This window comes from Jaculus jaculus, chromosome 12 (assembly GCF_020740685.1).
Source record: "Jaculus jaculus isolate mJacJac1 chromosome 12, mJacJac1.mat.Y.cur, whole genome shotgun sequence".
Taxonomy (NCBI): domain Eukaryota; kingdom Metazoa; phylum Chordata; class Mammalia; order Rodentia; family Dipodidae; genus Jaculus; species Jaculus jaculus.
Window position 1 is genome coordinate 57,699,864 of NC_059113.1, and position 27,096 is coordinate 57,726,959.

At 44.7% G+C, this 27,096-nt stretch overlaps 1 protein-coding gene across 1 annotated transcript in view; it reads left to right on the forward strand.

Moving 5' to 3' along the window:
- The window catches only part of Gga2 (golgi associated, gamma adaptin ear containing, ARF binding protein 2), a 57,665-nt gene that overhangs the window by 19,329 nt on the left and 11,240 nt on the right, over positions 1 to 27,096 (forward strand). The window contains exons 4-13 of the mRNA XM_045131213.1: positions 1,014 to 1,112; positions 2,703 to 2,826; positions 9,895 to 9,998; positions 11,746 to 11,826; positions 13,413 to 13,550; positions 21,419 to 21,500; positions 25,174 to 25,299; positions 25,913 to 26,038; positions 26,262 to 26,287; positions 26,554 to 26,687. Of these exons, the coding sequence (XP_044987148.1) occupies positions 1,014 to 1,112; positions 2,703 to 2,826; positions 9,895 to 9,998; positions 11,746 to 11,826; positions 13,413 to 13,550; positions 21,419 to 21,500; positions 25,174 to 25,299; positions 25,913 to 26,038; positions 26,262 to 26,287; positions 26,554 to 26,687 (1,040 nt within the window). The remainder of the gene's footprint in view (positions 1 to 1,013; positions 1,113 to 2,702; positions 2,827 to 9,894; positions 9,999 to 11,745; positions 11,827 to 13,412; positions 13,551 to 21,418; positions 21,501 to 25,173; positions 25,300 to 25,912; positions 26,039 to 26,261; positions 26,288 to 26,553; positions 26,688 to 27,096) is intronic.

Below are 27,096 nucleotides of genomic sequence, written 5' to 3' on the forward strand. Positions count from 1 at the left end.
AGCACCAGATATGAGTTTTCTCCCACTGAACAGGTCTCAATGTCCAATCAGAGAAAAGTTGGCTACCTGCAGATGTGTATCACTGTTACACAAGTGTGTCTTTCTTCACTGGTTGGTTGGTTTCATAGCTTACAGGGTCCCCTGCTTATTCATGCTGTTGGTGACTATTTTCCTCCAGTGGTCTCATAAAGCTCTCCAACAAATAGTGAAAAATATAGTTGATAAGCTAGTTATGGTGGTTCACTACTGTAATCCCAGCACTCTATAGGCAGAGGCAGGAGGATTGTCACAAAATTTTGTTGTTGTTGTTTTGTTTTGTTTTTTAGAGGTAGGGTTTCATTCTAGCCCAGGCTGACCTGGAATTCACTCTGTATTCTCAGGGTGGCCTTGAACTCACAGCAATCCTCCTACCTCTGCCTCCTGAGTGCTGGGATTAAAGGTGTGTGCCACCATGCCTGGCTGATTGTTACAGTTTTGAGGTCAGCCTGGTCTGCATAGAGAGTTCCAGGCCAACTAGGGCTACATGGTAAATCTGGAGTTTGTTTGCAGTGACTAGAGGCCCTGGCACATCCATTCTCTTTCTCTTTCTCTTTCTCAAGTTAAATAAATTAAAAAAAAAAAACCACTTAAATCAAAACAAAACAAAACAAACAAACAAACAAAACCCAAACAAGTTGGTAGCTAATTTAATGTGTTGAAACCCAGTGTGGGTTCAGGTGATGTGTGTAGTCCTTGCTTGCCTTTGAGTGCAGGGGTGAGCTGTGGTGAAGCAGTGCTTGGGCACTGTGTGCCAGGCTTCTCCTGCAGAGGGGCTGGGTCTCAGTCTCCAAGGGCTGTGAGTTATTGCTGACACAAGCATGGCAGTTGTTAGTGTGTGACATTGTTTCTTTTCTCCCAAGCCCCTCAGGGTCCTTGAGGAGGGGCTTGAGCAAGGGGTAGCCATGGTTCACCCTCCAGGCTCCAGATGATCCCTGGAGCCATTGGCTTTCCCTCATGGGATCCTGTCTGTGTAGGTGCTGGAGATGTGCATGAACCACTGCGGGGAGAAGTTCCACAGTGAGGTGGCCAAGTTCCGCTTCTTGAATGAGCTGATCAAGGTTTTGTCTCCTAAGGTGAGTACCTGGGACTGGCCTGCCCACTGTGCGCTCAGTGTTCAAAGTCTTGTCTCCCTGCGGAGCAGAGGCAGGCCCATTCATGGACAGCCTGCCAGCCTGCCTGTCGGGAACAGAGGCCCTGCCTGCAAAAGTTATCTCCTTGAAGGCTACATGCTCATTAGCTAACTCCTTCCTCTTGAAAGTCTCCTCTTGAAAGTGGCATGACTTGGGGCTTGGGGAGATGGCTCAGGGGTTTAAGGTGCTTGCTTGTAAAGCCTGCCAGCCCACATTCTATTTCCCAGCCCCCCATGTAAAGCATGGACAGCATTTGTTTATAGTTTCAAGAGACTACATGTGTGTACACTGTGTACAAATAAAAAAAGTTTTGGCTAGGGGTGGTGGCACACACCTTTAGTCCTAGCACTCGGAGGATCACTGTGAGTTTGAGGCCAGCCTGAGACTACATAGTGAATTCCAGGTCAGTCTGGGCTAGAGTGAGACCCTACCTTGAAAAAAAAAATTTTTTTTTAAGTGGCATGACTTGTTTTGAGGCCATTTGGACTGTAGGAGGTAGGACTCTAGCACAAGGCCCATGTTTCCTGGTAGAGATAACTGATAACTAGGTGTGACTGTCAAGTTTCATACTGCCTCTTGTCCCCTATGCCTTTTTTCCTAGTGCTTGTCATAGCTATGTCAATCACATGCAGCCCACACTGATCAAGTATTTTCTTGCATGGAACCACAGTTCTCTGACACTGGGTGTGGGTTTTACTATTCAGTTGAATTGTGACCTGGTCTAGATGTGAAAACATTTCCCATACCCTTCATGCCAAGGGCTCAGTCCTTCCTAGACCACACTGTGTTTCTAGTGCCAGTCTTTTGAGGATTTCCAGGTTCAGCAACTTTCTAGAACCACATGCAGAATACAGGAAGGATAGGGCTTGGCATGAAAAAAGCCATTTTATCCTCACCCAGCACTTAGGCTACAAGCTCATGCTGGCCTTGAACTTGTGACATGCCTTACTTAGCCTCTTAAGTGCTGTGATTTAAGTGTGAGCCACCATGCTGTCTCCTCTGTGGTGATCGTTAATTTTAGCGGTAGAGATTGGTTCCTTGAAATTCAGAAAGGAAGCTGGTGTGGTGGTGCACACCTTTAATCCCAGCACTCAGGAGGCAGAGGTAGGTGGATCATCTTGAGTTTGGGCCACCCTTAGACTACATAGTGAATTCCAGGTCAGCCTGGGCTAGAGTGAGACCCTACCTTGAAAAACAACAAACAAAAAAACTCCTGAAATTCAGAAAGGACTTGGTCTGGTGATACATTGGCCTCCCAGTGAGTCTCCCTCTGAGACAGCCAGGGATAGCTCAGGGTTAGGGAGATGGCTTAGCTATTAAAGGTGCTTGCTTTCTTGCCAAACGATGTCAGCTTAGGTTCAATTTCCTAGTACCCATGTAGAGATGGAAGCACCAAGTGGCATGTACATCGGGAGTTTGTTTGCAGTGGAAAAAGGCTCTGGGAGCATAGTGCATGTCTACAGTGGGTGTGTTGGCCAGATGTGCTTCTAGGACCCTCACAGCTCACTAATTTTCTTTCCTTTTTGCTTTTAGTACCTAGGGGCCTGGGCCACAGAAAAAGTTAAAGGAAGAGTCATTGAAATCCTCTTCAGTTGGACAGTCTGGTTTCCAGAAGATATCAAAATCCGAGATGCTTATCAGATGCTGAAGAAACAAGGTTTGACTGCCATCATTCATGTCATGTTTTTTGTTTTTGTTTTTTCAAGGTAGGGTCTCACTAGCCCAGGCTGACGTGGAATTCCCTTTGTAGTCTCAGGCTGGCTTTGAATTTATGGTGGTCCTTCTACTTCACTGTTTGTTTTGTTTGTTTCAAGGCTGGCCTTGAAGTCATTGTGTAACTGAGGATGAACTTGAACTTCTGATCCTGCTGTTTCCATCTCCTAACATGTTGAAGTTACAAATTGGGCCAACCTGCTTACCTGTGTCAGATTTTCTTTTGGCAGTATGTTCCTACTTTTTTATTTGTCTTGCGGCTTGTTGAGAGATGGTGTCTTGTCTAGGACGGTAGAAACTGAGGTACTTGGTGTCTGGGCCCAGGCAGACCTTTCCTTCTGCTTTATTTCCTTGCTCTAGATCCCTTCACTGTGCCTCTAGAGATAGCTTGCTTTAAGTTAAGGGTCGATCCTGGAGCTTTTCTTGCTATTTGCTTCCTCTGGTTTAGTTCTCACTTCAGAGAGGGTCCACATTTTTGCTGCTCCTCACTTGCTGCACAGGATGCCGAGGGTAGCAGTCATTCTGTCACTGGTGCTGGTAAGGTATGTCAGAGAGCCTGTGCTGCCCCAAGGCACACAATGGCTTTTCTCTGTTGGGTTTCTCCAGCTGTGGGAGGGCTTGGGGTTTGCTACTCTTGCAGCAAGGTCAGGCTTTTGCTCTGATAGGGTGAGTTCGGTGGGACCTTGTTAATAATCTTGGGAGAACTCATCTCTTTTGTTTGTAGCCTATGGAAGTTCTATTCTCTTGTAATTAGCAGTGATTTTTAGCCAACTTATTGTTGTGTCACTTTTCCTGGAAGAGGAATAAATTTATATTCAGCAACAGACCAAAGAAAATTTTCCACGTAGACCCAGCTTGGTGAACCAGTTTGTTTATGGTAGGCAGGGTGTTCTGTGGTCACCATAGCAGTCTGTTCCTGGATGGTCACAGCAGGCTGACCTGGAAAGAACAGCTACAGTAAAGCAGTTAATGTTACCAGAATCCTCTGCCTCTGTTTCCCTGTATTCCAAATAAAATAGGAAACAGAAAGTGGTGAATGAAAATGGTTTATTTCCAGTTCAACCAAAGGTACCTGTGGCCACTTTAAAATTTTTACAGTTTACACAAAGCCACGTAACAAAGGCTAGGATGGAAGTAAACTTAAGACAAGTTGACAGGTCCTTTCTTGAGGGGACGGACCTGAGTCCCAGGCTGCCCCATTGTCTGCCTTCTTTGCTACAAAGACAGTTGTTTAAAAAAATAATTAAAAAATTTACTTTGAAAGAGAGAGAGAATGGGCACACCAGGGCCTTCAGCCACTGTAAATGAATTCCAGAATCATGTGCTACCTTGCGCATCTTGCTTTCGTGGGTCCTGGGAAATTGAACCTGGGTCCTTTGGCTTTGCAGGCAAACGTCTTGGCCACAAAGCCATCTCTCTAGCCCCAGAGACAGGTTTTTTATTTTTATTTTTTATTTTTATTCATGTCTAAGATGAAGCTTTCAAAGACTTCTTTCCTTTTTTGTGACAGGGTTTTATATATTTTAGATTGGTCTCAAACTGATCACATGGCTGAGGATAACCTAGAACTTCTGATGGCTCTGCCTCTACCTTTAGAGTGCTGGTATTGCACCTGTATGCCACCATACCCAGTTTATGCAGTGCTGGGGATTAAACATAGGCCCTCATACATACTAGGAGAGCACTCTGCCAATTGAGCTACATCCCCAGTCACAATCTCAGCCCTCTTCCCCCTTTTTTTGAGGCAGGGTCTCACTCTAGTCCAGGCTGACCTAAAATTTACTCTGTACCTCTAGGCTAGCCTTGAACTCAGGGCAATTCTTCTACATCAGTCTCCTGAGCACTAGGATTGTAGGTATGTGCCACCATCTGAGTATCCTCCTTTTTTGAAAGGAATTTATGAAATGACTCCCCATCTGTTCTGGGCCTGCAGCATTCTTTGTGTCTAGGTCCATTCCTGTAGTAGGTATAGAATGAAAGCTTTTAGTACCCTTTTAAGGTCAACTTCAAGCTCCTGCATGTCTGCTAAACACATCCCTTTTGCAAGTGAAAGGTGGTAAGTGTGATAACCTTCAAGGAGGGGAACAATTATCTCTAGATTTTTGATTCTTTCCATTCTCATCAGAGCCTTAGCATGCAATCAGAGTTATTGTTAATATTTATAATTTAAAAGCAAATTTTCCTTTTTAAAATATTTTATTTGGGCTGGGGAAATGGCTTAGTGGTTAAGGCATTTGCTTGCAAAGCTAAGGACCCTGGTTCGATTCTGCAGGACCCACGTAAGCCAGGTGTACAAGGGGGCACATGTGTCTGGAGTTCATTTGCAGTGGCTAGAGGCCCTGGCACACCAATTTTCTCTTTCTCTCTATCTGCCTCTCTGTGTCTTTCTTTCTCTCTCAAGTAAATAAATAATTTAAGAAACAAACACATAAATGATATTTTATTTATATACTTATTTAAGAGAGAGAGAAAATGGTTGCACCAGGGCCTCTAGCCACTGTAAACAAATTCCAGATGTATGTGCCACCTTGTACATCTGGCTCATGTGGTATTGGGGAATCAGACCTGGGTCCTTAGGTTTCACAAGCAAATGTTTTAACTGCTAAGCCATTTCTGCAGACTATTTTTTTCCATTTTTGGCATTTTCATATGTATATAATGTATTTTTATCTTATTCCCAAAATTACCTTCTTCCCCTTGTCAATCAACACCTGTCTTCCTTATTAATCCCCATCTTACTTTCATGTCTATTTGTTACATGTTGAGGTAAGGTAGAGTTGCTTGCATGATTATGGTGGGAGGTTGGTTACTGTGGAATGGTCAACTTCCAACACCTACGCCACTGATGAACCTAACTCCCTTCTCCCAGCAACCATGAGCTGCCATTAGCTTCTCTAGGAGGTCTGAGGTTTCTTGGAAATGTGGAACACGTCACATATCATCCTGTATACAGGCCATTCATATCTTCTCCATATTGTTCCAATTTTTGGTATGTGTTGTCAAAGCGAACACAATCCCTTTCTTTCTCTTTCACTCCCTTTTTCCTTCCCTCTTTCTTTCATTCATTTCCTTTTTTTTTTTTTTTTTTGGTTTTTTTTTTTGAGGTAGGGTTTCATTCTGGCCCACGTTTACCTGGTATTCACTCTGTATTCTCAGAGTGGCCTTGAACTCATATTGATCCTGCTGTCTCTGCCTCCTGAGTGCTGGGATTAAAGGTGTGTGCCACCATGCCAAGTTCCATTCATTTCTTTCTTTTTTTTTTTTTTAAAGTATTTATTTATTTACTTATTTACCACAGAGAGAGAGAGACAGAGACAGAGACAGAGAGAGAGAGAGAGAGAGAGAGAGAGAGAGAGAGTGAGTATTGGTGCTCTAGCGCCTCCACCCACTGCAAACAAACTCCAGATGCTTGAGCCACCTTGTGCATCTGGCTTACATGGGTCCTGGGGAATTGAACCTGGGTCCTTTGACTTTGCAGGTGAGTGCCTTAACTGCTAAGCCATCTCTCCAGCTCTTATTTATGTCTTTCATTTATTTTTGAGATAGGGTCCCCTTTTACAGCTCAGGCTGTCCTTGAACTTGCGACTCTCCTGCCTCAGCCTCCAAGTGCTGGGTTATGCCCTATATCTGACTTATTCTTGTTGCCTCCTGCTGCTACCTGGAGATGTTCTCTTTTCCTAATTTCAGGTTAGTTGGTTGTTGCCCTGTGAGCTTAGCTCTCACTGATTCAGGAAGAGCAGTTAAAGTGCAGGTTGTGCAGTGCTGGGATGTTGTTATCAGGGGCAGAGTTCACAGATCCACCTTTGTGTCTGTCTGGAAGCTGGGTATCTGGATTCATTTCTTGTGGGACTCTTAGGAAGCAAGAACTGGGTTCAACAAAAACTGTTTTATTTTATTTTGTTTTCTCAATTTTTGTTAACACTTTTCATGATTATAAAAAATATCCCATGGTAATATCCTCCCCTCCCACTTTCCCCTTTGAAATTCCACTCTCCATCATATCCCCTCCCCATCTCAATCAGTCTCTCTTTTATTTTGATGTCATGATCTTTTCCTCCTCTTATGATGGTCTTGTGTAGGTAGTGTCAGGCACGGTGAGGTCATGGATATGCAGGCTATTTTGTGTCTGGAGGAGCATGTTGTAAGGAGTCCTACCCTTCCTTTGGTTCTTACATTCTTTCTGCCACCTGTTCTGCATTAGACTCTGAGCCTTGGAAGGTGTGATTGAGATGTTACTCAGTACTCCAATAACTTCTTTCTAGCACTATGATACCTTCTGAGTCATCCCAAGGTCACTGCTATCTGAAAAGGGAAGATTCTCTACCCAAAGTAAGAGTGGCATTCATATAAGGGTATGAACATTAACAGAAGTGCTTACTGGGCAGTTTGATAAGCATAGTATATTCCATTATCCAGACATCAGCAGATGTTACACCCCTAGGGCTCATGACTACCCCTGTTTTAAATTTTCAGTATCAGGGATGTATTCTGCCCCATGGAGTGGGCCTCCAGTCCAATTGGAGGGCAGTTGGTTTCCACCATGACAGACGTGCCACTAACTATTGCGCCTGTTGGCTCACTTGGCCTGGCTGGCCAATTATAAGGCTTGCCGTGTCCTCTGTAGAGTGTCTTCACTGGTGATTTCTCTTTCTCCCATTGAACTACATGTAGAATGGCTTCTTCTAGCTTTCTGTCAGCTGGTCTACATGGAGGAGGTTATCAGCTCAGTTCCAGCAGGATTTTTCAGTGGCCTTGCAGCCCAAGTATGTGGAGTCTTCCTTCAGCAATAAACAAAAACTGTTTTCAAGCTGCATCAGAGATCTCATGATTTCTAGGCCCTGGGAGATTATGTAACTTCATAAAGTGGTTATTTTGATAACATAAAGGCTAAAGAGCACAGATCTGAGGTGTAGTTCTACTTTGATGCCCTAATTTTATTAGTTTCTTAGATGCTTGAGATGATACAGAAGATCCAGTTATACCCTGTGTGTATCTTTAGTAAAAGGGCCATAGGGGGCTGGAGAGATGGCTTAATGGGTTAATGTGCTTGGCTGCAAGCCCAAGGACCCATGTTTCCCTTTCCAGGTCCCACATAAGCCAGATACACAAAGGTGAGGCAAGCGCAAGGTCACATATGCCCACTAAGTGGTGCAAGTTTCTGGAGTTCGATTGCTGTGGCTTAGGCCCTGGCATGCCAATTTTCTCTCTCTGTCTCTAAAATAAACAAAGAAACAAATAAATAAAAGCTGGGCATGGTGGTGTACATCTTTAATCCCATTGCTGGGAGGCAGAGGTAGGAGGCTCACCATGAGTTTGAGGCCACTCTGAGACTACATAGTGAATTCAGGTCAGCCTGAGCTAGAGTGAGACCCTACCTCAAAAAAAAAAAAAAAAAAAAAAAAAAAAAAAAAAAGTAAGAGGTCCTGGGGAGATGCTGCTTGGTTAGAGGCTCTTGTTCACCAAGCCTGCTGACCCAAGTTTGATCCCCAGCACTCACATGTAAAGCCTCATGCAAAAGAGCACACTCATCTGTAATCCCAACGTGTCTTTGGCAGTAAGAGGCAGAGCCAGGAGAATCCTGAGGCTTGTAAGCCAGCTACTCTGGCTTTCAAGTAGCAAAAAGACAAGAGAGAAAGGCTCTGTCATAAAAACAAGGTGGAAGGAGAGGACCTTGAGATTGTCTTCTGACCTCCACATGCATCTAACACACACACACACACACACACACACACACACACACACACACACACACACAATTATACATACATACATACATACATACATACTCACAGAAGTCCTAAAGGTATTTGGAGTAGGACATGTGTAATAAGTTTGGTAAACTTTTTACTAGCAAGTTAGATCTCTAGCCCCTGGGTGTGTCTCTTTAAGGTTGTTGTTTTCCAAGTGGAATTGTTACCAGGGAATCAACATCACTTTTGTTGGTTTAAAAATGAACCTAAAGCCGGGTGTGGTGGCATATGCCTTTAATCCCAGGAGGATTGCCATGAGTTCGAGGCCACCCTGAGATTCCATAGTGAATTTCAGGTCAGCCTGGGCTAGAGTGAAAAAACAAAAAAATAAAAAATAAAAATGAACCTAAAGGGAAACTTGAGGACAATTTTATTAGAGTTCTAAAGAAAAAAGAAATAACAGAGAGGGAAAGCTGTAAATCTGAGCAATTGCCAGGAGGAAGACATAGATGAGATAAGAGAGAAAGTTATGCTTTCTGAGTTAGTCTGCAAGTGCCTGGCTAGCTGTGTGACAGGATATTGAAACTGAAAATTTGAGGTTCCTTGCCAATGCACCAGTAGGATATGAGAATTTTGGTGTGTTCCTGTATTCTCGTCTTAAAGATTCAAAAAGAATTGAAATCCACAGACCGGAGGGTAAAGTTTAGAGAAACTTAGATTAAGAGAAGGAAAGAGGGCTGGAGAGATGGCTTAGCCATTAAGCGCTTTCTTGTGAAGCCTAAGGACCCTGGTTCGTGGCTTGGTTCCCCAGGTCCCACGTTAGCCAGATGCACAAGGGGGCGCACGCGTCTGGAGTTCGTTTGCAGAGGCTGGAAGCCCTGGCGCGCCCATTCTCTCTCTCTCCCTCTATCTGTCTTTCTCTCTGTGTCTGTCACTCTCAAATAAATAAATAAAATATTAAAAAAAAAAAGAAAGAGAGAAGGAAAGAGGAGATGGTATGAAGAGCTCCTGCCCATGAGAGGGCAGGGGGGCTAAAGCCCACTTAGTGACCAAATTGGGGTCATTTATTGGTTCTGAGTGGGGGCTGAGCTAAGAAGGGACTCAGGTTGTTTATGGAAAAACAGATCTAGGGAACTCTTTTAAGGCAAGAAATAAAGAGAAGCCAGATCCTTCTCTGATCTCTAGCAAAGTGAAGACTGAAGGACGGGTTCAAGGACATTCCCTTCTTTTACTTTCAGGGACCCACTCACCCTAAACTGCCTTAGTATAAGGTTCCCAGGTACCCACATTGTTGTCTTAACCTTGTAAATTGCATATTTTAGGAATCATAAAGCAAGACCCCAAGCTACCAATGGATAAAATCTTCCCTCCACCTTCTCCCTGGCCTAAGAGCTCCATCTTTGATGCTGATGAAGAGAAATCAAAGGTGAGCAGTTCTTCCTCAATGGCAGTGACTTCTGTACGGTCTGGCTTTTCTCTGGTCTCTGAAGCAGAACAAGGAGGTGGAGTAATGGGATCCCCTACTCTGGGGTAGACTCTCAGACATGAGGTAAGGGAGGATCTGGATGTGTCTGTGGAGGGGCCGTATAACAAATGTCATGTTGTGGACTATCTGTCTCCTGCACAAGTGTTCCCAGGGGAAAAGTTCCCAAGGAAGACCTAAGTGGAGTGTGGGGCTAATGTCTCCGGTTCATTTTAGGTGTGGAACTGGGAGAGAGTGGTGGAGAATAAAGGCTCTAATGTTGGTGTGGGTTCTTTTTAGTGCTGGTAACCCTTGACTTTGCCAGTATTCTTCCCTTGAGGACTCCCAGGATTAGAGATCCTCAGACATCACTAAAGGAAGGTGGTTAAGTCCTAGGGCAAGACCCAGAGAGAGGTGGGATGTAGAGGGGGTGACCAGAGAGAGAGGAGGGAGAGGGTGAGAAAGTACCCGCTGTAGGGCCATGACCCCTTAGCACTAGTCGTGATAGTCAGTGCTTTTGGTACCTGCAGGATCGGGAAGGCTCCATCCATGTTTGCATGTCTGTTTAGGAGGTTCTACTGTCCCATCTTTACCTTTTCAGTTATACCCTTTTGTTTTGTTTTGTTATAAGGTCTCATGTAGCCCAGGTTAGACTCAAATTCATTATGTAGCTGAGGCTGGCCTTAAATTCTTGATTCTCCTGCCTGTACCTTTCAAGTGCTGGGATTACAGGCCTGTGCTGCCATATTTAGCTTCTGTTCCCTGCCTTTGGCTCTAAATGCTGAGTTGCGCCCTGGTCAGAATTAGCAGAATGAGCAAGAATGTTCTAGGGTTTGCACTGTCCTTCTCAGTGGCTCCTCTCCTGTGGTCCTTTATGTTTGCAGAGTGTCAGAGGAGCTGGGAGAGATGGTGGCATGGTTTCAAAGAAAGGTGGAAGCCATCCTCCCCCATCTGTCTGTATTGTTTTCTTTTCTCATTGCTGTCAAAAAATACTGCCATCCTTGTAGGGATTGATGCCTGTGAAGGCATGATGGTGAAAGTGTGCAGTGGCTGGTCACATTGCATCTGTGGTCAAGAGGGAGGAGGGGAGGGCTGGTGTTCATCTGGCTTTCTCCTTTCCCCACAGCATGGTGCTTGCCTGCCGTGAGGGTGGGTTTTCCCTCCATAGTTAAACCCCTCTTGAAGCACATCCAGAGGTGATTCCAAATCTAGTCAAGTTGAGGGACTCCTATGTGCTAGGCTTCCTGCTCTTGACCCACTAGATGCCAGTGGTGGTATCTTAACATGTCTTTAAGCTGTCAGCTGTTCTCTAGTTGACATAATCCTCCTATATCCCACTCCATGAGACACCAGGCAGTCTTCTACCATAGTTCCAGGATCCATATCACTGTCACTGTGATTTGGTTAAAAAATGCATACTGAGTATGTGGACTGTCATTGATGTTTTTTTATTTTTATTTTTATTTTTTTTTGTTTTTCGAGGTAGAGTCTCACTCTAGCTCAGGCTGACCTGGAATTCACTATGTAGTCTCAGGCTGTCCTCACTCAAACTCATGGCGATCCTCCTACCTCTGCCTTCTGAGTGCTGGGATTGAAGGTGTGCACCACCACGCCTGGCTTGACTGTCATTAATGTTAATTCTTCGATCCCTGTGCTTCTGCACTGGGCCGGGAGGACTGCAGGTTCACTGCTCTTCCTGTTCACTCTGCAGCTTCTGACAAGACTTCTGAAGAGCAACCACCCTGAGGATCTTCAGGCTGCAAACCGACTCATCAAGAATTTGGTCAAGGAGGTAGTTGTTTTTCCAGTTGGATCTACAGAACCAGCATTTGTTTTATTTATTTATTTGCAAACAGAGAGAGACAACCACAGAGAGACTGAGAGGATATGGGCACACCATGACCTCTAGTCAGTGCAAATGTACTCCAGATGCATGTGCCACTTTGCGCAACTGACTTTTTTTTTTTTGGTTTATTTTTATTTATTTATTTGAGAGCGACAGACAGAGAAAGAGGCAGTGAGAGAGAGAGGGGGGGGGGGGAGAGGGAGAGAGAGAGAATGGGCACGCCAGGGCTTCCAACTACTGCAAATGAACTCCAGATGCATGCGCCCCCTTGTGCATTCCTGGGGAATCGAGCCTTGAATCGGGGTCCTTAGGCTTCACAGGCAAGCGCTTAACCATTAAGCCATCTCTCCAGCCCCAGTGGCAGCTTTTTATGTAGAGTTTCTATGGGTCTCACAGTAGCATGCAAACCACAAAGATCTCTGCACAAAATAGAAGGGTTCTTTCTGCACTGGATGCATGTGGCATCTAGGTCAAATAAAGGAGGGAAAGGGAGAACATGCTGGAAACAGCAGATGCTCTTTCTTGCTTTAAAAAAAAGGCATTAGGGAACACAGATTTTTATCACAGTCTGTTTCATTAGAAGGGAGAGGGGGAAGGGAGGAGCAGACTGTGGAGGAAAGGGCAACTAATTGAGATCTCAGAACTGGGTCTGGGTGATGACAAGAATAACAGACCTTGTGTACCAGGTACTGTGCAAGGCTCACCACACAAACTGTCTCAGGTAACCTCTATAATTTATTCTTTCCATTCTCATCTTTAGATATAGGAAACTGAGGCTCAGAGAGTAAGTGCACAAAAATCACATTTTTCTGGTGTTTGTGATGCACATCTGACATTTTTATTTTTATTTTTTTTTTGAGGTAGAGTCTCACTGTAGCCCAGGCTGACCTTGAATGTACTATGTTGTCTCAGGGTGGTCTCAAACTCATGGTGATTCTCCTATCTCTGTCTCCCAAGTGCTAGGATTAAAGGCATGTACCACCATGCCTTTATAAAAGCTCATCTGGCTTTTTTTTAACATGGATCCTGGAGAAGCAGACTCCAGTCATTAGATTTTTTCAGGTGAACATCTTAACTGCTGAGCCAGCCCCCAGAACCAGCATTTGATTGGGTTGATGGGCAGTGTACAGATGTGTTTAAGGGTATGGAGGAACAGCTGCTAGGAGAAGGGCTGGCCTCCTTGTCCTGAATTGGGGAGACAGGATGGAGACTAGTAGTTTCCCATTTTCTTTTTTCTATGGGCACAAAGCATTTGAGGACACTTTTGTCCCAGTAACAGATGTTGGTGAGGACAGAGTATACATTTGGGGGTCTGTTTTTCTAGAAGGATTGAGGCTAGTTTTATAGTGGAAAAGGTCACCAGGCCCCCACACTACATGGTTGCCCCTAGGAATTCTGGGCAACCACCTTCCCCCTCATTCATGTAGTCTTCTCATGACTTCCCAAACTCCCAACATGCAGTGCCCTTTCCCATCCCAGATTCAGGAGTCACCCAGGCTTCTCTCCTCACTTCTGTCTTTTTTGCCATTTAGGAACAAGAAAAGTCTGAGAAGGTGTCCAAGAGAGTGAGTGCAGTGGAGGAAGTACGAAGCCATGTGAAGGTGCTGCAGGAGATGCTGAGCATGTACCGCAGGCCAGGCCAGGCCCTGCCTGACCAGGAGGCCCTGCAGGTAAGTCTCAGGTGTGACCTGAGACTACTCACCTTATTGAAAGTGTGATCTTGACTTGTATACATCCATAGTGCCATTGCTGTGGTCAAGAGAGTGACCATGATGTGGCTCTTGACCTTGTTCTCCTTTGTCATCTTCCCCTCTTCTTCCTGAAGTTCCTGAACTCTGACCCTGTCATTCCCAATCAAACACTGAACCCATTTGCCTTCTATTATAAATTTTTATTATTCATTTGCAAGCAGAGGTAGAGGATGGGTGCACCAGGACCTACAGCCACTGCAAACTCCAGATGTATGTGCCAGCTTGTGCATCTGGTTTATGTGGGTACTGAGGAACTGAATCGGTCCCTCAAGCTTTGCAGACAAGCACCTTAACTGATGAGCCATCTTTCCAGCCCCATTACCTCCTATTCTATAAACAGAATTATATAGTATACCCCCTTAATTTTATTTATTTGAGGACAGAGAAAGAGAGAATGGGCTCGCTGGGATTTCCAGCCCCTGCAAACTCCAGATGCATGTGCCACTTGTGCATCTGGCTTACATGAGTACTGGGGAATTGAACCTGGATCCTTAGGTTTCACAGGCAAGCACCTTAACTGCTAAGCTATCCCTCCAGCCTTCCAGCCCATTTTTTTTTAAAGTATGGTGGATTTCATCATAGCTTTTCCATATATCTTCCTCTTAAACCCTTAAGTTGTTTTTTTTTTTTTTCCAAGGCAGGGTCTCACTCTAGGCTGTTGTGGAACCCACTCTGTAGCCCAGGATGGCCTGGAATTCATAGTGATCTGCCTATCTTAGCTTCCCTAATGCTGAGAGAAAGAGAGAGAATGGACATTCTAGGGCCTCCAGCCACAAACAAACTCCAGATGCATGCACAACTTTGTGCATCTGGTCCTATGTGGGTACTAGGAATCTAACCCAGTTGTAAGGCTTTGCAGGCAAGCACCTTAACTGCTGAGCCATCTCTCCAGCACTCTCTTAATTAAAAAAAAGTTTATTTATTTTCTTTGCAAGTTGGGAGAGAGAGGGAGGGAGAGAATGGGTGAATCAGAGTCTCTAGCCACTGCAAACAAGCTCCATATGCACATGCCACTTTGTGCATCTGGCTTTATGTGGGGAATCAAGCCTGGGTCATTAGGCTTTGAATGATCTCTCCAGCCCAATTTTATTTACTTATTAATTTTTAAAAATCTAGATGTTTTTTATCTTTTATTTATTTATTTATTTATTTTTTTTTTGAGGTAGGGTCTCACTCTAGCCCAGGCTGACCTGGAATTCACTGTGTAGTCTCAGGGTGGCCTTGAACTTATGGTGATCCTCCTGTGTGCTGGGATTAAAGGCGTGTGCCATCACTCCCGGCTATCTTTTTTTTTTTTTTTTTTTTTTTTTTTTTTGGTTATTTCGAGGTAGGGTCTCACTCTAGCCCAGGCTGACCTGGAATTCACTATGGAGTTTCAGGGTGGCCTCAAACTCACGGCAATCCTCCTACCTCAGCCTCCCGAGTGCTGGGATTAAAGGCGTGTGCCACCACGCCCGGCTCTGGCTATCTTTTAATTTCTTTTTTTTTTTCAAGGTAGGGTCTCATTCTAGTCCAGGCTGACCTGGAATTCACTATGGATTCTCAGGGTGGCCTCGAACTCACAGCGATCCTCCTACCTCTGCCTCCTGAGTGCTGGCATTAAAGGTGTGCGCCACCATGCCTGGCTGTCTTTTAATTTTTTAATGTTTATTTATTTATTTGACAGAGAGAGAGAGAGGAGAGACAGAGAAAGAGAGAGAATGGGCATGCCAGAGCCTCCAGTTATTGCAGATGAACTCACCATTTTGTGCATCTGGCTTACATGGGTCCTGGGGAATCGAATTTGGGTCTTCAGGCTTTACAAGCTAGTGTTTTAACTGCTAAGCCATTTCTCCAGCCCTGTTTATTTATTTATTTGACGGTGGGGGGGTGGAGAATGGGCATGCCAGAGCCTCCAGGCACTGCAAATGAACTCCAGCTGCATGTGCTACCTTGTGCATCTGGCTTATATAGGTCCTGGGGAACCAAACCTGGGTCCTTGGACTTTGCAGGCAAGCATCTGCTAAGCCATCCCTCCAGTCCAATTTTTTTTAAGTAAGAGTATATAAAATGATGGATTTCATCATAGCTTTTTATACATCTCTCTCTTATTTTTTTTTAATATTTTTTTAAATTTTATTTATTTATTTGAGAGCAACAGACACAGAGAGAAAGACAGGTAGAGGGAGAGAGAGAGAATGGGCATGCCAGGGCTTCCAGCCTCTGCAAACGAACTCCAGACGCGTGCGCCCCCTTGTGCATCTGGCTAATGTGGGACCTGGGGAACCGAGCCTCGAACCGGGGTCCTTAGGCTTCACAGGCAAGCGCTTAACCGCTACGCCATCTCTCCAGCCCTCTCTCTTATTTTTTAAAGCATTTTATTTATTTATTTTTAAAAATATTTTATTTTCATTTATTTATTTATTAGAGATAGAGAGAGGGGGGAGAGAGAGTGAGGGAGAATGGGCATGCCATGGCCTCTAGCCACTGCAAGTGAACTCCAAATGCATATGCATCTGGTTTATATGGGACCTGGAGAATCTAATCTGGGTCCTTAGGCTTCACAGGCATGTGCCTTAACTGCTAAGCCATCTGTCCAGCCATATATATATATATATATATATGTATTTTTTTTTTTTTTTGAGAGAAAGAGAGAGAGAGAGAGAGAGACTGACTGACTGACTGACTGACAGACAGACAGTGGGCATGCCAGGGCTTCCAGCCACTGCAAAGAAACTCATGCACCTCTTACCTCTGTCTACCTAGTGCTGGGATTAAAGGTGTGCTCCATCACACCCAGGGAAGGATTCTTTCTTTTTTTAAAGTATTTTGTCTGTTTTAATTTTTTTGTTTATTTTTATTTATTTATTTGAGAGTGACAGAGAGAGAAAGAGGCAGATAGAGAAAGAGAGAGAGAATGGGTGTGCCAGGGCCTTCAGCCACTGCAAATGAACTCCAGACGCATTTGCCCCCTTGTGCATTTAGGTAACGTGGGTCCTGGGGAATTGAACCTGGGTCCTTTGGCTTTTTTGTCTTGTTCTGTTTTTTTTTGTTTTTTCAAGGCAGGGTTTTACTGTAGCCCAGGCTGACCTGGAATTCATTTTATAGTCCAGGCTGGCCCTAAACTCATATGATCTTCTTTACTTCAACCTAGGACTAAAGGTGTGCACCACTATGCCTGTCTTGAAGATGCTCTTTTATGAATGCAAGTTTTAAATTCCCTATATACTTAGGTGTGGGATGGCTGGATCACATGTATAGCTATTTTTTAAAAAATTTATTTACTTATTTCAGAGAGAAAGATATAGATAAAAAGACAGAGAATAGGCATACCAGGGCCTCCAACCACTGCAAAGTTCAGACTCATGTGCCACCTTGTGTATCTGGCTTATGTGGGTACTGGGGAATAGAACCTGGGTCCTTTGGCTTTGCAAGCAAGTCCTTAACCACTAAGCCATCCCTCCAGCCCTTAGCCCATGTTTTAATTATGTTGTCTTGTTTAGAGTTGTGTTCCTATTTGGCTTTCTTTTCTCTCTTTCTTTCTTTCTTTCTTTCTTTCTTTCTTTCTTTCTTTTTTTTTTTTTTTAATTTTTATTAACATTTTCCATGATTATAAAATATATCCCATGGTAATTCCCTCCCTCCCCACCCCCACACTTTCCCGTTTGAAATTCCATTCTCAATCATATTACCTCCCCATTACAAACATTGTAATTACATATATACAATATCAACCTATTAAGTATCCTCCTCCCTTCCTTTCTCCACCCTTTATGTCTCCTTTTCAACTTACTGGCCTCTGCTACTAAGCATTTTCATTCTCACGCAGAAGCCCAGTCATCTGTAGCTAGGATCCCCATATGAGAGAGAACATGTGGCGCTTGGCTTTCTGGGCCTGGGTTACCTGACTTAGTATAATACTTTCCAGGTCCATCCATTTTTCTGCAAATTTCATAACTTCATTTTTCTTTACCGCTGAGTAGAACTCCATTGTATAAATGTGTCACATCTTCATTATCCACTCATCTGTTGAGGGACATCTAGGCTGGTTCCATTTCCCAGCTATTATAAATTGAGCAGCAATAAACATGGTTGAGCATGTACTTCTAAGGAAATGAGATGAGTCCTTTGGATATATGCCTTCTTTTTTTTTTTTTGAGGTAGGGTCTCACTCTAGCTCAGGCTGACCTCACTAGTCTCAGGGTAGCCTCGAATTCAGGGCAATCCCCCTACCTCTGCCTCCCCGAGTCCTGGGATTAACGGCGTGTGCCACCACGCCCAGCATTATTTGTTTGTTTATTTATTGGAGGTAGGGTCTTGCTCTAGTCCAGGCTTACCTGGAACTCACTCCATACTCCTAGGCTGGCCTCAGACTCATGGAGATCCTCCTGCCTCTGCCTCTAAAATACTGGGTAAAGGTGCGTGCCACCACACCTGGCATAAGTTCTCTTTATGTGTGTTCCTTACCAGTTTTCTTCCATTACAAGTTGTCTTTTGATAGTATCTTTTGAGATGCAGAAAAAGGTTTAACATTTTTAACTTACTTATTTGCAAGCAGAGAGAGAGATAAGAAAGACAGAGAATGGGCATGCTAGGGCCTCCAGCCATTGCAAGTGAACTCCAGATGCCTGTGGCACTTTGTGCATCTAGCTTTATTGGCTTTATATAGGTACTGGGGGATCGAATCCCGGTTGTTAGACTTTGCAGACAAGCACCTTAACACTAAGCCTTTTTTCATGCCCCAAGTTACAGAAAATTTTAATTTCAATGGCTGTAGTGGCGCATGCCTTTAATCCCAGTCCTCGGGAGGCAGAGGTAGGAGTATTGCTGTGAATTCGAGGCCACCCTGAGACTACAAAGCCAGGTCAGCCTGGGCTAGAGTGAGACTACCTGGAAAAACAAATAACAATGAAATCCATTTTATTTTTTCCTTTCATTGCTGTGCCTTTGTTGTGCTGTAGAGGAGGCTACCAGCTGGCAGTCTGGAGGCAGCAGGGGACCTGGCTTGCTGGCTGCTAGTCTCTTGAGCTCTGCTTCCCTCTGTCCCCTGCAGGTGATCTCAGCCTTGTGTGTTCCAGCTTTCTTGAGTTTCTCCTCACAGGACAGATGGCCTTCTGTTACCTCCTTTGTTTGCCTGTCTTTCCATTTCACAAGATTGGCAGGAACAGCCTAGAGTCTTTCCCAACTCCAAATTCCAGAGGGAAAATTCAATGTGATGTGTATGTGACTGACTGAGACAGAGAGTGGGAGAAGCTCTACTGGCCTCTTCTTGGAGGGGACAGGACGCAGAAGGCTGGTGGGCTCCAGCCAGACCAACACTCCATACAGTTTTCTTCCTATGTGAGGCTGGGCCTGTGTCCCTTAGCAAGGCCTGTGTATTGGACTGTTGAACAGCATCACCGTTCCCCTCCTAGTGAAGGGTTAGGAAAGGGAGCAGCAGATAGAGCGAGGCCTGGTAGATGAAGTTAGTTAAGTGAGCTCCTCCAGGGAGTGAGCAGGAAGCTTCTGAGGCGTCCAGAGTACTTCCCGTTCCAGGGTGAGGAAAATGGTCTTACCAGATGGCACTTGGGGAAGTGATGGGGAGCCTTGGAGTGCCCAGTGGGAGCAGGAGTGTTGTGAAGCCTTGAGCTATCGGAAGAGTTGGGACAGAAAGCACCAAGGTCAACGTCAGAGCAGGGGAAGTTGTTTCATTGTCCTAGCCCTGTGCCAGAAGGTCCTGAGTGAGAGCTTAAGCTGGATGCCTGGTAGTGTTGGGGACCTTCATGAGCTAAGGCCTGTTGTCACTTTTAAGCCAACTTTTCTTTAATTTTTTTTTTTTCCGAGGTAGGGTTTCACTCTGGCTTACCTGGAATTCACTATGTATTCTCAGAGTGGCCTCGAACTCTCAGCGATCCTCCTACCCCTGCCTCTCAAGTGCTGGGATTAAAGGTATGCGCCACCACGCCTGGCTCCTTTTTTTTTTTTTTTTTTTGAGTCAGGGTTTTCCTGTAGCTCAGACTGCCCTGGACCTCACTGTGTTGTTCAGGCAGGCCTCAAATTCATGGTGGTTCTCCTACCTCAGCCTCCTGAGTACTGAAATTATAGATGTGAACCATCATTCTGCCTTTTCTTTCCCCTTACCCTTCCACCGTAAGAGTCTCATTCTAGCCCAGGCTGACCTGTAATTCACTATGTAGTCTCAGGGTGGCCTCAAACTCATGGCAATCCTCCTACCTCTGCCTCCTGAGTGCTGGGATTAAAGGTGTGCACCACCATGCGCAGCTGTTTTTTTTTTTTTTCAATGTTTTATGAATTTGGCTTTTCAGAATTTTTTTTGAGGCATGGTCTTACTTTAGACCAGACTGACCTTGAACTCACCATAATAATGGAGGTGACCCTTTAGCTTCTGGTGATTATCTTGTCTCTACTTCTCAAGTACTAAGATTACAGGCTTGTGCTACCATGGCTGGCTTTGTTCTTTTTTTTTTTTTTTTTTTTTTTTTTGCAACAGGGTCTCATGTACCTCAGACTGGCCTCAAAATCACTATGCAGCTGAGAATGACCTTAAAGTTTTTTTTTAAAAAAACATTTATTTATTTATTGATGAGAAAGGGAATGGGCATGCCAGCGCCTGTAGCCACTGCAAACAAATTCCAGATGCATGCACTACCTTGTGCATATGGCTTATGTGGGTACTGGGAAATAGAACCTGAGTTCTTGGGCTTCACAGGCAAGTGCCTTGATTGCTAAGCCATTTTTTCCAGCTTGTCTTTGAACTCTTTTTTTTTTCTTTGAAATTGGTCTTTAATTTCACTTCAGGATTAAAGAGGCACCTACACACACATTAATTCAAGGAAAGCAAGAATATGTAGAATGAACAAAAATGGCAGCTATTTCAGGTTAAAAAAAAAACTCACTTTAGAATGCTTACATGTTAAAAAATAATCTTCCATTTGACGTATACTCACATTACATTTCCTGAATAGAAAGCATTGTCTCAAAAATGTCACAGGGCAAGGTACTAACTGGTGAGTAGACCTGGTGACGTCCTCTGCAATATGCTTAAATGCCTGCAGACAGACAGTAGTTGTCACATGAGCATTGTTATACTTGAACTAGATCCAAACAAGTTAAACTCTACAGCCGAGCTGGGGGAATGCCTTGGCAGGCTGCTTCTGTGTGGGGAGCTGTATTGTGTGGGACTGGGCAGTAGGAGTGAGAAAAGGTTGAGGGGTACTGCAAAATGAGTGATGACACCATTTTTCCTTCCACTAAGCAAACACTGCATACTCATGTCATTTCAGTGATGTCAGTTAATACTGAGAAGCAGAGGTTACTTGTCACTATTAATATCCACTGAAGGAATCCAGTTTTCTTAATTATTTAGACATATGGTTTTAGACACATGGTCTTAGGTAACAAAGGTTGGTCTGGAACTTGCAGTTGAAGATGACTTCAACTTCTGATCCTTCCGACTCCACCTCCCATATGCTGAATTCCAGGTGTGCAGCACACCTGGTTTTGATGTGGTACTAGGCTGACTTTGAACTCTTGATCTTCCTGCCTTCATCTCTCAAGGGCTGGGAGTTATTTCAGTCAGTAAAGTTCTTGCTTTCCAAGTGCTAGGATTATAGGCCTGTGACTTCCTGTTTGGCTAATCTAAATGTTTTCTGAACCAAACTGCCATGTTGTTCAGACCTGTTGGTCATGAATCTGGAACAGCTTGAGGAAGCCTCCTGTGGTCCTGGACTGTTATATCCTGAGTAGATGCACCTGGGGCCTTGTATGGGGTCCAGGTATGTGTATGAACCAGACTCTTATTTTCCCAGGTTGTGTATGAAAGGTGTGAGAAGTTGCGACCTACCCTATTCCGGCTGGCAAGTGACACCACAGATGATGACGATGCACTAGGTAATCCCCCCACCCCCCTTTTTTTCTCTTGGTGTAGGAGCACACCACATGGAAAACAGATGAGATCCTTCCTGCTATGCTTCTGTTGGTCCAGGAGCAAGACAAATTAGGCTTTGGGCTCTGTGGTTTTTGGGTTGGGAAGAATATAACCTGAATGGCAGAAGAATCTAGGCTTGAACAAGAAACATCAGAAAGCCTAGAGAGGGGTAAAAGTTATAAAAGATACAGTGTGTATTCTCCTGCAGTAGGCCTTCACTCATCTTTTATTTATTTCAGAGAGAGAGAGAGGGAGGGAGGGACAGAGGGAGAGAAAGGGGCAGATAGAGAGAGGGAATAGGCTGCCAGGGATTTCAGCCACTGTAAACGAACTCCAGATGCGTGCGCTACCTTGTGCAGCTTGCTTACATGGGTCCTGGGAAATTGAACCTGGGTCCTATGGCTTCATTTGCAAATACCTTAACTCCTAAGCCATCTCTCCAGCCTTGGAATTCTTTCTTAACTTTTTTTTTTTTTTGAGGTATGGTCACACTATAGCCCAGGCTGACCTGGAATTCACTATGTAGTTTCAGGCTGGCCTTGAATTCACTGTGATCCTCCTACCTCTGCCTCCTGAGTGCTGGGATTAAAGGCATGTGCCACCATGCCCAGCAGAATTTCTTTTGTTGTTGTTCTTTTGATTTTTGAGGTAGGATTTCACTCTAGCCCAGACTGACCTGGAATTCACTATGTAGTTTCAGGGTGGCCTTGAACCTCTGCCTCCTGAGTGCTGGGATCAAAGAGATGTACCACCCTGCTGGGCTTTTAGCCTTGGAATTTCTTATAGTTGCCAGTTAAATCAGGAGCTTGGTTGGGTTCCAGTAGAGTTTGGAGAATTAAAAAATGTAGCCAGATTTGGTGGTACATGCCTGTAATCCCAGCACTTGGGAGGCTCAGGCAGGAGGAGCTGGAGTTAAAGGCCAGCCTGGGTGAGGGCCAGGGCTTACAACCCAGTCTCAAAAACAAAACCAATATGTCATTAGTTGTGTTCAGGAACTGTCAGGTTGTCTACTGCTCGTGATGTAGGATCTAACTCATTAAATAGCTATTTTTAAACTTGATTGATTTTTGGTGTGTGTGTGTGTGCATGAGTGTGCATGCAGATGTCCACTCCCCAAATGCATGCATATGGAGGCCATAGGAGAACCTCCTCTATTGCTCTTTTTCTTTTTGATTTTTTTAAAAATATTTATTTTTATTTATTTATTAATTAGAGACAGAGAGAGGGAGGGAGAGTGAGAGAAAGAGAATGGGTGCTCCAGGGCCTTCAGCCACTGCAAACGAACTCCAGACCCATGCACCCCCTTGTACATCTGGCTAACATGGGACCTGGAGAATAGAACTGGAGACCTTAGGCTTCTTAGGCATATGCCTTAACCGCTAAGCCATCTTTCCACCCTCTTTTTGATTTTTAAAAATATTTTATTTTTTATTTTTATTTATTTACTTGAGAGAGAGGAAAGGGAGGAAGGGAAGGAGGGAGGGAGAGAGAGAGAGAGAGAGGGAGAGAGAGAGAGAGGGAGAGAATGGGCACATAAACTCCAGGTGCATGTGTATCTGGCTTATGTGGGTCCTGGAGAATTGAACCTGGGTCCTTTGGCTTTGCAGGCAAGTGCCATAACTGCTAAGCCATCTCTCCAGTCCTCTTTGTGTGTGTGTGTGTGTGTGTGTGTTTTCTTTTTGTTTTTGAGGTAGGGTGTCACTCTAGCTCACACTGACCTGGAATTTACTATGTAGCCTCTGGGTGACTTTGAACTCCTGGCAATCCTCCTACCTCTGCCTCCTGAGTGCTGGCATTAAAACCATGTGCTACCACACTTGGATTCTGCTTTCTTTTTTTGAGATAGTCTCTCATTGAACTTGGAGCTGCTATGTTTTGGTTAGACTGCCTGACCATCAAGTTCTAGCAAAGTCTCCAGCTCCCTTATCACTGAGGTGACAACTGTGTAGGGCCACAGTTAGCATTTTTTTTTCATGTATATATAATGTTTTAAAATTCACTTATGTATTTATTTGAGAGAGAGTAACACAAAGAGGCAGAGAGAATGGGTGTGCCAGGGCTCCTAGCCACCAAAAATGAACTCCAGACATATGCACCCCATTGAGCATCTGGCTTTATGTGGATACTGAGGAATCAAAATCAGGTCCTTAGGCTTTTCAGGCACTTTAACCACTGAGCCATCTCTCCAGCCCTGCACAACTAGCTTTATCTGTGGATGCTAGGAATTTTAATTTAGTACTCCTGCTTGTACAACAAGTGCTCGCACCCATTAATCTATCTACCCAGCCCCAATAATTACTTTTCTCATTGCTATGACCAAGTAACTAACAAGAAGCAGTTTGAAGGAAAGAAAGGGGTGTGTGTGTGTGTGTGTGTGTGTGTGTGTGTGTGTGTTCTTTGTTTGGCAGCAGTGTATCATGGCTGCTGGACATGGAAGTGGAAGTGTGACTCTTGTTCACATGGACATTTATCATGCTGTGGGACATGGCAGTGGGAGTGGGGACTCTTGTACACATGGACATCTATAATGGCTGCAGGAGTGGGTGACTTTGGAATCCAGTTTGTATATTATACTGAAGCACCTTTAAAATTTTACTGGAAATACCGAATCTGTATTTATAGACTAATAAAATCTATAAGCTAAAAAAGCTGATTTATGTACCAATTTGTTCTCTAAATAAGTAGAAGCTTTTCAATAACTGAATCAAGTACTAAGAAATTATTTACTTCATTATTATTATTATTATTTTGGTTTTCTGAGGTAGGTTCTCACTCTAGCTCAGGCTGACCTGGAATTTACTATGTAATCTCAGGGTGGCCTCGAACTTATAGAGATCTTCCTACCTCTGCCTCCCAAGTGTTGGGATTAAAGGCGTGCGCCACCACACCCAGCTCTTCATTATTATTTTTGCAGTAGTATCTCATTCTAGCACAGACTGATCTGGGTCTCACTCTAGCCCAGTGTAATCTTATCTCAGTCTTTGTAAAGCTGGGATTGTAGGAGTGAACCACCATGCCTGGCATCATCATCATCATTATTAATTATTATTATTATTATTTTTAGGCTAGGGTCTGGTATAGCTCAGGCTAGTCTGGAACTCATTGTTTAGCTTGTACTACTGATCCTCCTGCTTCTGCCTTTCCAAGTGCTGAGTTTGCAGGAATGCGCCACTGTGCCCAGCCCTTCACTCCTGCACACCCATACTAATGATTGAGCCCAGAGCTGCTTTGTGCATGCTAACAAGCATTCTACCAGTGTGCTGTATCTCCAGCTCAGGTTAAATTTTAGGCTTAAATACAAAGTTAAAAGTTTTATAGCTGAGCATGTGCCTTAAGTCTATAATCTCAGCACTTGGGAGTCAAGAAGACTGGCAGAAACATTCGAGGCTAGCCTGGGGGCTGCATAGTTCCAGGCCAGCCTGTGTTACAGTGAGGCCTTTTCTCAACCAAGAAAGTGAAAAGGGCTGGGGAGATGGCTCAGTGGTCTAAGGTGCTTGCTTGTAGAGCCCTGATCCCACAGTGGGGGACAGGAACCTGAGTATGCTGAGCCCAGTAGAGCTATGCAGAGTGGCCAACACAGGACACAGATGGCTGATTGCTAAACCTAGGAGTTATGATTCTTCTCTTGTTCCTCAGCGGAGATTCTCCAGGCAAACGATCTTCTCACCCAGGGAGTTCTGCTGTACAAACAGGTGATGGAGGGCCGAGTCACCTTTGGGAACACAGTGACCAGCTCAGTGGGAGACATTCCTGTCTCCAGAGGTATGTGCCAAGAGCTGCTCTCTGTCATCTACCTTGGGAAAAACTGCATGTTGTAGGAAAGAACTGGATTCCAAGAGTGCGCTGATTGTGGTGTAGAGTCTTCTCTACTCTCTTGAGAGTTTGCTTCTGTTCTCTTTCCTGTGGAAACAGGTTTCACGTAGCTAACCTGTGCCACAAGAGTCTTCATGTACCCTCTGCCAGGCTGGATGCCAGGAGTGGTTACACATGTAAGCACGTGGCTGCGTTCTGCCTGGCTAGAGGCCTCTTGGGCACTTACAGCAGCTGAGGGCAAAGAAACTGAAGATTCAAGTGCATATTCCTTGTTCTGTGCTTTGTGCTTGGACCTGGGCCAGGGCATCTGTTTTCTTAGGCACTGAGGGTGACTGATCAGGTGCGGTCAGAAACCTGTGGAAGTGTCTAAACTAAGAAGTCCACTGCTATGCTGATGACGTCTCTGCTCTGCAGGGTGGGAGTCAGCTGAGGCAGAAGGTAGTTGGAGGCAGGTCTTGATATCTTATGAAGAGGAGGCCTAAGGACATAATTACTTGGCTGGATGTAAGTGGGGACTTTGCCTTCATATCACAGTATTCTCCTGACTCCATCTGTCTCCCAGTCTTTCAGAACCCAACAGGTTGCATGAAAAGCTGCCCCCTCATCGATCTGGACATGAACAGTGGGTCTGGGCAGGCTGGGCCTGTGGCGCCGTCATCTTTGCTTCACCAGGACCTGGAAGCCCTAGGTGAGAGGAGGTGTTAAAGGACACAGGCTGAGAATGGCCCTGAGTAAGGAGAGGGGTGAGTTGGTTTCCCTCAGGGAGTGTAGACCGGCTTTTGAGGAGTTCTGACACATCAAGCACGTAAAAGTCCCATTTGGTGGGTAGAATGACCCTGGTCACGCCATTCAGCCCTATCTTGTGTTGGGTGGAGTCACCCTGGTGAATTTCACCCTGTTCTTTGTCACAGGGATCAGCGACACTCCTGCAAACAAGGTAGGGAAGCTTCTCTTAGAGTGGGACAGGGGAGGGTCTCAAACTTGCCAGCCTGGGGCCTACCTGCTGGGATCTCTGGAATCATTTGGTGGGCTTTAGTGCATAGTTCTTCATTTTATTTGACTCAGTCCTGCCCCCTCCATACCCAGCTTTCAGGCAGGGTCATGTGCTGTCTGTACAGGAGTCTTCTGTTCTCTTTCTTTCTCCTCCTGCCCCAGGACACTAGCACCCTAGCCTAATTATAGCCATCCCTGGCTTTTTGACAGGTTGCTGGTCAGGATTGCTATAAGGAAGAGAAGCAGCCAGCCGCCATTACACTGCCCTGCAGCGGTGGTGTTCAGAGCCCATCTGCTGACAGGAACTTGCTGGATCTCCTGTCACCGCAGCCATCAGGAACCCTGTGAGTCTTGTGGGCTAGCGGCTCCTCACTGTAGCCAGAGCATGAGCGGAGCAGTGTCCTCCTGCTGCAAGGGCAGCTTGCTACTTCCTGCTTTTTTTCTGCTTAATCTCCATCCTAAGTCAGAGAATTTCTGCAAAGGGTTTGTCTTTTAGTGTGCTGATATCAGTCTTTTCATTTATTTATTTTTTGTTTTTTCAAGGTAGGGTCTCACTGTAGCCCAGGCTGACCTGGAATTTACTATGTAGTCTCAGGGTGCCCTCGAACTCACAGCAATCCGCTTATCTCAGCCTCCCGAGTGCTGGGATTAAAGGTGTGCTCTACCATGCTGGGCTGATAATATCTCTTTTGAAAGAAGTAGCAGAAAGAAATACATGATAGATGATTTTTTATTTAAAATTTTTATTTTAGA